The sequence below is a fragment of the Clarias gariepinus genome, chromosome 24 (genome assembly GCF_024256425.1).
Source record: "Clarias gariepinus isolate MV-2021 ecotype Netherlands chromosome 24, CGAR_prim_01v2, whole genome shotgun sequence".
Lineage (NCBI taxonomy): Eukaryota > Metazoa > Chordata > Actinopteri > Siluriformes > Clariidae > Clarias > Clarias gariepinus.
In genome coordinates, this window is record NC_071123.1 from 18,944,127 (window position 1) to 18,957,453 (window position 13,327).

General features: G+C 38.2%; 1 protein-coding gene across 5 annotated transcripts in view; it reads left to right on the top strand.

Annotated features, from left to right (window-relative positions):
* lrch2 (leucine-rich repeats and calponin homology (CH) domain containing 2) overlaps positions 1–13,327 on the top strand; it is a 78,212-nt gene that overhangs the window by 40,443 nt on the left and 24,442 nt on the right. For 2 of the 5 annotated variants that reach the window (XM_053485144.1, XM_053485145.1), the window contains exons 11-17: positions 1,265–1,369; positions 4,467–4,526; positions 5,076–5,124; positions 8,282–8,320; positions 8,708–8,848; positions 10,199–10,246; positions 12,454–12,517. In XM_053485144.1, the coding sequence (XP_053341119.1) occupies positions 1,265–1,369; positions 4,467–4,526; positions 5,076–5,124; positions 8,282–8,320; positions 8,708–8,848; positions 10,199–10,246; positions 12,454–12,517 (506 nt within the window). The remainder of the gene's footprint in view (positions 1–1,264; positions 1,370–4,466; positions 4,527–5,075; positions 5,125–8,281; positions 8,321–8,707; positions 8,849–10,198; positions 10,247–12,453; positions 12,518–13,327) is intronic. The other 3 variants (XM_053485146.1, XM_053485149.1, XM_053485147.1) reach the window with 2 other exon arrangements.

Here is a 13,327-nt window from a genome sequence, read left to right on the forward strand (position 1 = left end):
AATGCAATAGGTACACTTTCAGTCAAATTGCACTAGGTAATATAATATTGCACAGTTAAAAAACAGTGTTATTACACAGAACAGACAAGAGGGGGAAAATTGTGCCCTTAGGCACCGACTTTAATGCAGTCAGACGACACATTTTAGGTTTCAATTAAATAAAAGTTGATGTAAGTTTTTATAAGCAACCATTAGCATAAAATGTTGCCTAGCATCCTCATATTGACCAGCGACATTGTGGGGACTGAAGTTCTGGTCCTTATGAGGATATTTCCATCCATATTGTGGAGACTGAAGTTCTGGTCCTCACCGAAGTTCGGTCCCCACATTGTAGCTGGTCAATATAAGGATGCTGGGCAACACTTCATGCTAATAATTGCTTTTAAAAGTTAAAAAAACTCTTTTCAGACAGTAGAGTCAAGTTAGTGTGCGCAGGTAAATGTATATAGACTAGCGCAAACTACTGTTTAAGTTGGTAATTCTATTGTCATAATAAGTACTTTTGTTCCCCACAATTCCAGGACGACAAGTAAAAACTGAGCATCTGAAATGATTTAAGACCTGGAGTTAATAAAAAAGAAGTCATTACTTAGATGAGGGTTTCAAATTACAACTTCCCGAATAAGAATCAACTAAGTACATTTAAAAAAGAAAAAAAAAAAAAAACAGGAAATATAAAAAAGGGATAGATCCTTGAGAGATCCTTTAGTAGATTACCCAGGTTTTTAATAGCAGTCCATCGACGTCCTGACTGCATCACACGTGAAATCAAACAAGCCATTATAATATATTCCAAAGAAGTGAGGGCGTTCAGGAAGCAGTGGTGCCACCCGCGACTTTCCAAAATTACTCAAGTTCCATGGAGTTCTGTAGCCAGAAATATTTACCACAGGCAAATCACCTCACCCAAGTCTCACGTTCTTGCTCTTGTATAGCCACCAAAACAACACAATGCGGTCGTGTCGCGTCATGTGTGGTGCGCATGTCGCATACGGTGCCCAAAAAATGGCAAAGCTTCCTGAGAAAAAGGTGGAGCGCCGCTGCTTTCAGATAAACATCAACCAATGGGTTTGAATTGGTTTTTCTTTAGGAATTTCATACAACCAACATACTGCAATTGAATCATTTTCCAAAGAAATAATAGTGGAAGTCTATTCAAAACTGAGACAATTAATACATTTAAAACAATGGTATGTTTAATACTTAAGGTGACATCATGTCAGTCCCATTCTCTCTCTCTTTCTCTCTCTCTCTATACATTCAGTTCAGAGAAAGAGCAGCTTGCTGAGGAAGAAGATGATGAGCTGAAGGAGGTTTTGGATCTTCGAAAGATTGCAGTGCAACTGCTGCAGCAGGAGCAACAGAACAGGTAAACCCATTTAGACCCAAATAAATGCACACATGCACCAGATTTTGAATGTTTATGTCAGTTTACGTTTTTGCTTCTTTTATTTCATCAAATCATTGATGAAATAAAACATTATGTCACTATCATTGTGAACTTTCCACCAATTTAATTAGGTTTATAATGTATAACATAAAATAACTATCACATTCGCAAGAATTCCTTTTTGAGTTTTGCTGACTGTCTGGAGTTTGACATGTTCCCCTGCCCATCCTAACAGCTGATGCCTCAGGCCCTTGACTTCTCTAATTACTGGTTACATAGCAACAGCTTGTTGTGTTGCCTGAAACAACTCATGCTGCCAAAACGACTCTTATCCCTCTTACAAGGAAAACTCTTTTCACTCCTTTTATCTTTCCTCTTATATTTTCCTTTTGTCCCCCCTTCCACCGCTGCTGGACATTGGTTATACTTGTATAACTCCAGGAGACGCTCTTTAATTTGTAGAGCAGAAAGCCTCATCCACAGAAGGAGGGCTGCAGGGAGAACACACAGGTACAGAGAGTGCATCTGTATTAGTTTGGAGTCGGCGATCTGGGTGTGTGCATGTGTATGGGCGTGTGTGTGTATGTGTGTTTGTGACATCCTGCATGCCGAATTACATGTGTCCGCACCCGCATGAGCCTGTGTACGTGCGCATTCTCGTGTTGATGGACGTCAGGGTGTCACTGATTTGGCGTAGTTTGTGTGGGTGCGTCCACCAAATTGCATGAATAAACCTTTTGTGTTTTTTCCCCTACCCATAAAGCATAGGCAGGAAAGAAAAAAAAAACACACACACACACTAAAACAAACATTTGCATATATGGGAAACATTCCTTTAACTTTTTATCTAGATTGGCTGCACATCTGTGATGCAAAGTTCCCATTCTATCACATCACAAAGAATTGAGATCTGGTGACTGCGGAGGTCTTTCGAGTACAGTGAACCAGCTTTGTGTCAGTTTCGATAACGTCACAAGTTATTTTTAATGGAAGTATCCCTCAGATGTCGTCGTTATAAAGCTATACACATGGTTAGCAACAATACTCAGGGCCAGGGGTAGCTCAGTGGTTAAGGCATTGGATTACGGTTTGGAAGATCCCAGGTTCAAACCCCACAACCACCAAGTTGCCACTGTTGGGCCCTTGAGCAAGGCCCTTAACCCTCAACTGCTCAGATGTGTAATGAGATAAAACTGTAAGTCGCTCTGGATAAGAGCGTCTGCCAAATGCCTAAATGTAAATACTCAAGCACTAACAGACCTAAGATGGGCCAAGAACTTATCCCCCCACAACATTACACCACCAACCTGAAGGAATGATTGATCCAGGCATCTGTACCATTGATGCCAAATTCTGGCCGTGCCATAAAAATGTTGCAACAGAAACCGAAACTCAACAAACCAGGTGATGTTTTCCAAATCTTCCATTGGACAATTTTGGTAGGCCAATATTGGTAAATTGTAGCGTCAGTTTCCTGTTTTTAGTCAACAGAAGTGGCACCTGGTGTGGCCTTTGCTGCTGCTGTAGCCAATCTGATACAAGAGTTGACGTGTTGTATGTTCAGAGATGCTATTCAGCGAACCTTGTTTGTGACAGCATGTTATTTGAGTTACTGTTGCGTCTTCATCAGCTCAAACCAGTCTGGCTGTTCTCCTCTGACCGCTGGCATCAAAAAGGCACTTTTACCCAGAAAAGTTCTCACTGGATGATTTCAGGGGTGGCTGTGAATGGAAATCCCAGTAGAACAGCAGTGCTGGAAATACTTATACCATGTCTTAAGGCGTGAGTTGCTGCTGTGTGATTGGCTGGCAAGATATTTGCATAACAAGCAGATGAACACTGGTTTTTGTGTACATAGATAGATAGATAGATAGATAGATAGATACTGTAAATAGAGAAGTGATCAGTCTAGTTTAAAAGTCGTCTAACGACCAGCATAAATTTAACACTCAGATGTAACGCAACAGTTGATTATTAAAAACTACAGCTTGCAAACTGTTTCGGCATTTCATGAACAGTGAGATTGAAGGCTTATAATGGGAGACAGTTTCGCAACGTAGTGTTTTCTGTTCACTTCCTCTACCTTGCGCATTGTTCTCACGGCTGTGAGTGCAGGTAGGATTTCAGGCCCAGGATTTCATGTCCCAAAAGACGGCGCACAAAACGTGACCCCAAATACCACACAGTAACAGGGGACAGTACTCTTAATGTTGCCCTTACTTCCTGCCAGAGCTGTGAGAGTTTCTTGTGTACTTGGTACATCACTTAAACTTGTAATTTTCCATGCCTTTTTAAGACAGGGGTATGTTAGGTAACTCCACCATCACCACCATGCAGCAGCACTTACGCCCCTTCTCATGTGAAGACGCTGCTTAGGCTGTAAGTTTTAATGTTAATCTATATAGAACCCCAGTAGTCCAACTTGGGACTGTGGAGGCCAATGGTGACCATTGTATTTATTCCCATTTTACGGACGTGGTAGGACCTCCAGTCAACATTCACACACTACGGGCAATTCGGGAATGCCAATTGGCCAATCTGCATGTTTTTGGACTGTGGGAGGAAACCGGAGTACCCGGAGGAAAACCACCAAACACAGGGAGAATATGCTTCATGCACACAGACCCCGAGGCGAGAGTCGAACCCGGATCCTGGAGATGCAAGGCGATAGAACTAAGCCCTAAGCCTCCGTGCCGCCCTTAATGCTAATACCTGTGCATTATGGTATCTGCTTGCATTACTGCTTAAAGAGATACAGGGGTGTGCCAGCATTCAGTTATTCAGTTAGCTAAAAAGAAAAAATACATGCTGTGCCTGTTCATACCTGTCCATATAGGTTATATGGGATGGGTGGGTCTGTGCATACAAGTTACACACACACACACACACACACACACACAAACACACACACACACACACACACACACACCAAACACACACACACACACAGTTATAGCTGATATACAAAAAATTGTACTGTATTGTTGTAAAACTTTGGTTGAGGTATGTGTGTGTGTGTGTGTGTGTGTGTGTGTGTGTGTGTGTGTGTGTTCATGTGTGTGATCCTGCTCAATAGGTTTCTCAGTCATTCCGGAGGAAGCAGCAAACAAAGATCTCCCTCACAAACCGTTAGAAGGTACGTACACACCTACCTAAATAAAAAATGTTCCTGGCTGCTTTCACAGGTATTGTTCTTGTGCTGCTCTTCAAACATCAGTCTGTTTACTAGTATGATTGTGTTGTGATGTTTTCTGAAATCACTTTTCATTTTCTTTTTTATTTTCTATTGATCGAATGATCAGATTAGCAGTGGCCTAAATACACAGAACAGATACCTTTGTATCTTTGGCTTTCCTGATAAAATGTCTAATGGGGGTAGCTACAATGTGGTTGCAACCAAAAAACGGGAACATTTTTGTGAAGTTCACAAAAACCCAAACCTTGCCATGCATGGCTGCTTGTTTTGTAAAAGTTCAGTAGTGTTCCTGGAAGCTACGTGCCTGTGTCAAGAGCGTCGACAAAAAACAAACGATTCTGATCAAAAAACACAAAAGCACACTTTATTCTTGTTTTTTTGTTTTGTTTTGTTTAGTTTTTTTTGTACGTGTGGACGTTCACTATATTAGCAGAACCATGCAATCTGGAATCTGGTAACAATGAAGCTTTGTGTTGTTTTTTTCTACAGTGCATCATTGGATGAGGGAACCAGTACATCTTCAGCGATGTGCGGACAGGTAGCACACACACACACACAAAAACATAGAAACAAACACACAAACACACACGGATACAATCCACAGCCCCTAATGATCAACATTGCTTGGAAAAAAGACAATTTTCCAATTTTATACATACCATTTAGGATTGATGAACATGCAATCAAATTTTATGTGAAAGTATAAAAAACAAAGCTTTTGAAATACTTACTCTTTCACTCTCTACTCAAAACGCACAGGCTTAGATGCCGCAATCCTAACATATTCCTTAGTTCATTCAAAGCTTTAGCAGTCCACAGTTGAAACAAAAGATCAACCATAATCGTTACACAAACACCTCTTAAGCAAGCGTGACATCCTGCAAGGGTGCCAAGCTCGTAAACAGCACGAAGCAACTTGAGAACAATGAAAGCTACACTCCATGAATATTCTGCATTCTTCTACGTGTGATTTTAGATTTCTATGGAAAAGAAAAAATATTTAACTTCCAATAATATTAACAAAAATGAATTTTAGTCAAACCAGGAGCTTTATCAGGTTAAATTAACTTTGAAGGTTTCGAGTTCAACGTGAGTCATCATTCCAAGTCAGAAATTAAGTCGAACAGGTTAGTTTTGTACCTGTTGAGTGCACCAGGTCAAATCAGTATCAAATCTACAATTTTTGCAAAAATCTGTTTATTTATAACTCACTCTTCCTGATCCTACAACAGACTACATTTCAATTATTGTTTTAAAGCGCTTTAATGGACACTATCCAAGCCGGTACCTCCAGTTCTCATGGAAATGAGAATGCTATAAAACCGCTAAGTTATTTTTCAGGGTGTATCAGGAAACTCTGGTGTCAAAATGAGGCTGAGGTTTCCTTCTTTCTCAACACATCATGGGTTTCTTATTTAAATATTAAGAGTATTCCCGAGACCCTCCTCATGAACAAACTCGCACTGGATATATCTCAGGAGACACCAGGCATGATACAGTAATGAACTGTCTATTAAAATGGAGCATTGAATCTGGAATCTGCGAAGGTGCAATAACTTAAATCCCTCAAATCCCTCAAAATGCTGCTTAATAGCTGAGTTGATGTGACCAGTCACATTCACTGTACTATGATTCACTCCACTATTGTTTAAAAGATAAGTGGGTTAGTAATGAGAGCTTTAATGTACAGTAATTGAAACAAGAACAGGATGTATTTCTTGTTACCTGATGCTAGCTGGTTAACCACAAACGAAAAGGTGGAGCTTAGAGACATTAATAAAATCTGGAAAAAACATTATAAGAGGTGTGATGCAGTGTTTTCCACAAGTCTGATTTATACTTGTCGTGGTAGCTGAAGGAACCAGGTTGGCATTACCTGTTCTGCTACATATAACAAAAAATTAGGGCATGATTGAATTAGCTAAACCATGGTTTTGGCGATAATGAGTCTCACCTAGGCGAAAAAGTACATTTTCAGATAGGATAATATAACACAGTTTTACATAATACTTAATGCTTATTAATCACCCGATTCAGGCTTTTTTTTTTTGTAAATATGCATATTTCTATTTTTATCAGATAAAATAAACACATTTGAATTCAAATCATTCATTGATCTTAATTGTTATCCAAATGAAACCTGGCCAATTTAGATTTCACATGAAAAGACATAAACCTGAAAAAGTATATTATTCTAAAACGCAACATTGTTAAGATATGGCAACATGAATTTGACATTTTTACAGGTCAATACTCATGAAGAAATATAAATAATTTGCATTTTAAATGATTATTGTTTGAAGCTCATATAAAATCATCCCTTCAAAATGCACTTCCATGTTGCATAAACCTCAGAAGTAGCTTCTTTGGCACACACATTTTCTGTATTATGCGTATAACATAAAAAGGATGAAATCAGCACCAATACTGTGTTTCTGCTCAATTTATATGATTGACAGATCCAAACGCCCACTCGTTAAGTCTGTACTCTGTAAAGAAAGAGTAAGACAAAGTAAAAAAACACTGTTTCTCACAGCACCTAAACTTTTAAAGTTTTTAAGGTAGAGCTCAAGCAACTGTGTGTATACAAACACCTTGTCCAGTTTCCCACTTCGTCTGTCAAACATTCTGAGGTGGGAAATGCAGAAATTCTGGTTGGTGCATTACCGCTTAGGATGTAATACAACATGTTACATAGACTTATTCATCTGAATTATCAAAGCTGATTGAATTCCATATCTCTTAAATTAATATTAAACCTTTTTTTTAAAAACCTAATAATGATTATCATCATCATCATTATCATCATGGTCATTATTATAGCTGGGAGGACTGTCCAAGTAAAGCGATGTCTTGTAAGCACTGCAATGTGAGATGTATCAGCGCTGACCTTAGTGATATGATCAGCCACCAAAATACAAAAATTCACGTAAATTCACGCCTTAAGTCTGACTCTGAAACGCAGAGCATTTGTAAACCAAATTAGTGTTTATTTTTATTGTTGTTGTTTTAAGCAGTATACATGGGTTAGAAGCAGAGCCCGATGTGACCAAATCCATAACAGTTCCAGTAATGGCAATGAAAATCTGATAAGAAAATGTGCACAAAAGCATGCTTTGCGTATCATTGTGTTAGACGCACAAGATTCGCACGATTCAATTCAGATACTCTCACGCACACAAGACTAGTTGTACTTGGATTGTGACGTGATGACCTTTCTGGTGGTATGTTAGGTTTGATAAAAACTCAGTGGATGATGCAAATGCCTTCTAATCCTGACGTCCACTGCTATGTACATACAAGTTCATAAACATTAGGAGTTTATTATTGGATATTATCAGAGAACCAAAATCTTTCTAATTAGCATCTCATGATTGTTATTAAGGTATTTTGCTACAAAACTTTTTCTTGAATTGTTCGTTAAGCTGGATCATTAGGCACATGCCGACAACAGGAGTGATTTGTAGGTGGCATGTTGTTAAAGGAGATCAAATCTGCCTGTATGGTTCACTCAAGTTACATACTTATCACATATTCATCATATTTTCGTGTTCCCTAAAACTGCTTTAAGACGCTTAAATGTTACAAGCCTTTTTGATTTTTCTCTCCGAAACTCATGTCTTATACCAATTGCTTCTCTCAGCTTCTCCTGGTTGATTCTTTTCTCCATTTGTTTGTCTGTGCATTTTGTGAAGGACGCCTACCTCACAGATGAAGACACCGCTTTCTCTGAGGTCTCATCACCACCTTCATCATCAGCATCATCACCCTTGTCATCACATCATCCTCATCATCACCTCATCATTATCACCATAATTATTTTATCATAACAATTCTTCAACATCCCTTTTGTTTAACATTTCATCATTACCAACATTCTAAACAGCACAGGTCCAAACAAGAGAACTGATTTCCCTGATAAACTGTCCAGCAGGAATTTTATTTATAAAGCTCCCCTAAATAAGTCTTGTGCAATAGTTCACTCTAGCTAAAAGGCACACCCTTATATAACATACATACTGTGTTTTAGATTGCCTTAAATATATGACACTCTGCCATCACACACTTGATTACATGGTTTGTAAAAGTCTGACTCATCCTGGTGTCCTCCTCCCCTTCAGCCTTCTTTATCCTGCTCGTTCGATGGAAGTTTGAAGTCTGAGAATGGCGATGGCGAGCCCAAGTGGCCGGAGCTTCCTCCCATCCTAAACCAGAACGAAGACCGGAGACGACACAAATACCTGAGGAAGGACTACCTCAAGGTATACGTCCATCTGTCTGTTACGCAACGCTCCTACCTTGTTATTACAAATCAAACTCAGCAGTGGAGCGTTGTTGCAAATAATCCTACCGGCAGGTGCGTAATTAGCCATTAAAGCGCCCTGTCCCCCATGCTTGACTTCATTCTGGACTTCCTTTGGCCTACCAATCTGAAATGAAATGGTATGATACTGGGAAAACAGAGTTTTAGCTTTTCTTATAATTCATATTGGAACAGTGGTAGAATTTTATCCAAGCGCCAGGTGTGCAGAAATGAAAGAAAAAGCAGCTTAAGCATGAGATTACAGGGTCTTTTTATCTTCAATAAAGCGAGATCTCTTACATCCTGATCAACTGTATTAGCTAACTGAAGTTTAAGGCGCTTAATTATTGACTATATCCCAACTGTTACAGGTCACCTTTACTATACTCACAGCACTTCTCCAATCCTCAACCGTTACCAAGTGGAAAGCGAAAATGCACTGGTGAGGGCCAGCCATGCCGCATCACAGAGCAAATTAAACTGCACATGTCCAGTCCTACCTGTGTCATCAAAGGGGGTTAACACTTTTAATTCCTCGTGGCAGGAGGTTTGCTTGTCTTTTCCGCCACTCAAGCGCAGTGAGAGCCTGTTAGTTACCCAACCTGGCTACGCTTCAGGCCCGGTGACTGACAGTAATGCTTTTAATATGATAACACAAAAAGAAGTGGCCTATCCAAATCTCAGTTTAAATTCTGTTGACATCATTTGTAACTGTCAGCAGGTATATAGTTTAGCCATGCAAGCTTTTTAATTCCTTTATAAATCATTTCGACAGATGGGGTGTGTTTCTCGAGGCTTGATTGGTGTTAGTTACATGGGGCAAAACTTTTCCTTTTTCCGGTCTACGCCTTGCTCAGTTGTTAGTTTAATGTTACGGCATATATACTTTTTTTTATTGCTTTAAAAGGTGCTTAGACATGCACTCATATGTTTTTATTGGTGCTGATTCAAACCAAAGACACATGCAAACACAAAAGAGGTGTAGCAAATCCGTTCCCAACTCCCCGTTAACTGTAGCAAAAAGTTCTTTGCTTGCTGTACATGTCACACTGATGATGTATATTATGTTTTTGGTTTGTAGAACGATTCAATCCAAACAAAAACTGAATTACAAGCAAGGCTTTTGCCATTAATGTAAACATTTAACAAAGCAGCCCGTGTCTCAACCAGGCGGTCAAGGAGTTCACATTTGTAGTTATTTTTCTACTGCAGTTCAGATTTTTTAGGCTTAGGCTCCAGTGAGATATTTGGTTGCATTTAAAAATAAAGAAAATACTTATTTTTTCTTTTCTTTCTTTTTTTTTTCTAGTACAAGTGCCAAAGTGCACGAAGAAACTCAGCTGAAAATGATTGTGAGGTGAGATGATATGTGTGTATATGTGTGTGCATGTGTCTGTGTGCATTTAAACAAACAAACAAACATACAAACAAACATCGAGTGGCAGATGGAATTGAAAAACACAATGCTTTTAGGAAAGACTGTCACGCTGGGTGGTTATCCTTGTTGCTTTCTCCGGGGTGTCACCTTTGATATATGATAGACGCGATACATGTGTTACATCCATTTCATAACAATCTTTTAAAAGCACAGTGAGATCATATCAGTACAAATACACACTAAGTGAGAAGCTTTTCATGAAATTAAACCCACATAGTTGATAAGGTTTAACTTTAAGGTTTGATCATTTTTGATGTTATGAAACTTCTCTGAAACAAGTTTGTTCCTGTAATCACTTCTGTTACAGCAACTACAAGCAGTCATTCCCCGACCAGCCACTCTTTTCTTCTTTCTCTTTACTTCTTTCTCACGAAAAACAAACCATAACAAGACAGCAACCTTTAAACTTTGAATATTACAAAGTGCTGATATTAAGTATCCCTTCCAAAGTATTAAATAAGAAGAATATCCTTATCCATATTTCAGGTTTTCGTGCAAAACACAGTACTGAATCTGCACTGATTAAAGTTACAAACGACTTGCTTATGTCTGTGGATTCGAGGGATTGCGCAGTGTTAATATTGTTAGATCTTAGTGCCGTTTTCGACACAATAGATCATGGTTTCTTGCTAGAGCTCCTTCAACAATGGGTTGGTATTTCGGGTACCGTTTTAAAATGGTTCTCATCGTTTATGAATTCTAGAACCTTCTCTGTTTCTTTTAATGAATCATCGACTGCTCCAGCCCCCCTTCTGTATGGTGTTCCGCAAGGGTCTGTACTTAGCTGTGTTTTATTTTCGTTATATATGTTGCCTTTAAGCCACATAATACCAAAATATGGAGTTTTCTATCACTGTTACGCTGATGACACGCAGCTTTATCTGCCCTTAAAATTTGGAAATCCGAAATCGTTGCAACCCTTATTTGGTTGTTTATGTGATTTAAAAAAATGGATAGCCACACATTTTTTAAATTTTTTTATTTAAACGAGTCCAAGACTGAGATTTTATTATTTGGATTACCCTCAGCTGTTGAAATCTTAACCCCCGCCTTGGGACCACTGTCACCCTTTATAAGATCACATGTGAAGAATCTTGGGGTGATATTTGACTCAGATTTAAAATTTGAGAAGCAAATATCAGCTGTGGTGAAGTCGTCCTTTTATCATTTGAGGATATTGGGTAAAGTGAGGGGCTGTTTTTCTTTTAATGACTTTGAGGCGTTGATTCATACTTTTATTTCTTCACGCTTAGATTATGGAAACGCGCTATATTATGGGGTCTGTCACTCGGCACTAGCTCGTCTGCAGTTGGTTCAAAATGCTGCAGCACGACTTTTGACTAAATCAAAGAAGTCTTGTCATATTAGTCCGATTTTAGTTTCGTTACATTGGTTGCCGGTGGCATATAGAGTTATATTTAAAATCCTTTTATTTGTTTTTAAAGCAATCAAGGAGGAAGCGCCTCAACATATGAATGATTTGATTCACCCATACTGTCCACAGAGAGCACTTAGATCATCTGATTAACTTCTGCTTACAATTCCGAAAAGTCGATTAGAAAGGAGAGGCGACCGTGCTTTTTCGGGGTCTGGGCCCACCCTGTGGAACAAGCTCCCTTTTCATGTTTGTTCAGCTCACAGTGTTGAAATTTTTAAATCGAACTTAAAAACGTATCTGTTTACCGAAGCATTCAAACATTTTTAATAGTGATTTTGTATTGGTAATTTAATGGTTTTGGTGTTTTTGAATAATTTTATTTTATTTTATTTTTTTATTGTATGTATATATATATATAACAAACAACCTTTTAATGAGATTATTTGTCCCATTATTTACTGTTAGTCTAGATAAATATGTTAAATGCTAAATTGTACCAATAATAGTTAAATAATCACAGTTTAAATCGTATTTGTAATGTGTGAAAATAATGTTTACAATTTTTAGTTTTTGTTCAACCCTAATCAAGACAGTCATCTAATATGCTCTGTGTAATGTAATGTAATGTAATATATACTTTATTTTAATATACTTTTAATGATTCTATATGGCTAGAGTAATTTCTAAAGCACATAGAAAATCTGGTTAACTTTTATGTGATTTTTTTTTTTTATTTAATTTTTTGCAGGAGGGAATGCATTCTGCAGACTTCAGCACAACATTGACCGTCTTTGGCCTGAAGCCGAGATCAGGTTTGTGAGTGTGTACTGTACTTTCACTGTCAGTAATGTACTTTGACCTGTAAGCCTCGGGGTTTTAGGGTCTCTTCCAAGACAAAGACAACGATAAGGTTTTATATTTTGTGTTGCTCAAGAGCTACACTGGGTCTTTGTAGTTTGCATGTTTTTTTTTTTTATACTAAAAAAAAAGAGGTTTATCTTAATATATTTATGTAAGCAAATAGTGGACCCTTACTGAAAACTGATCAGAGTCAGATTAAGATGTATTAAAAGACTATATTATTATAGATGAAAGAGCATAAAAGGCAATAAAATGTCTAACTTATATGGAATAACATAGTAAAAACTGTTAAGCAACCCAGAATTTGTTTTAGATTTTAGACTCTCCAAAGTGGCTACATTTAGCTTTGATGACCTCTTGGCACACAAAAACAATCAAAAGATGCTTCCTCTTTTAACTAGCACCATCACTAGGCAAACTGAGGGTATAGCAGAGGACATTGAGATAGTTGCCGGAGAGGATTTACAACTCACTGTGGTACACAATTCAGATAAATGAGTCTACTGATATTAACAACAAGGCAATTTAGTTTTTAGCAGTTTCTATGCTGATCTGTGAAAATATTGTATTACATGAAACCGGTCTGTGCCGCAAAAAAGGTTGGGGACCACTGCTTTAGACCATCAGTTGTTTTTGGAAAGAAGCACTAAGTTATGTAAAAAGAAAAGGCATTCCATAATTATCTTAAGAAATGAGCGTCAGTCTATTCAAAAATACTCAAGAACTTTGAATTTATGCCCAAGTGCAATCGTCAAAGCCAT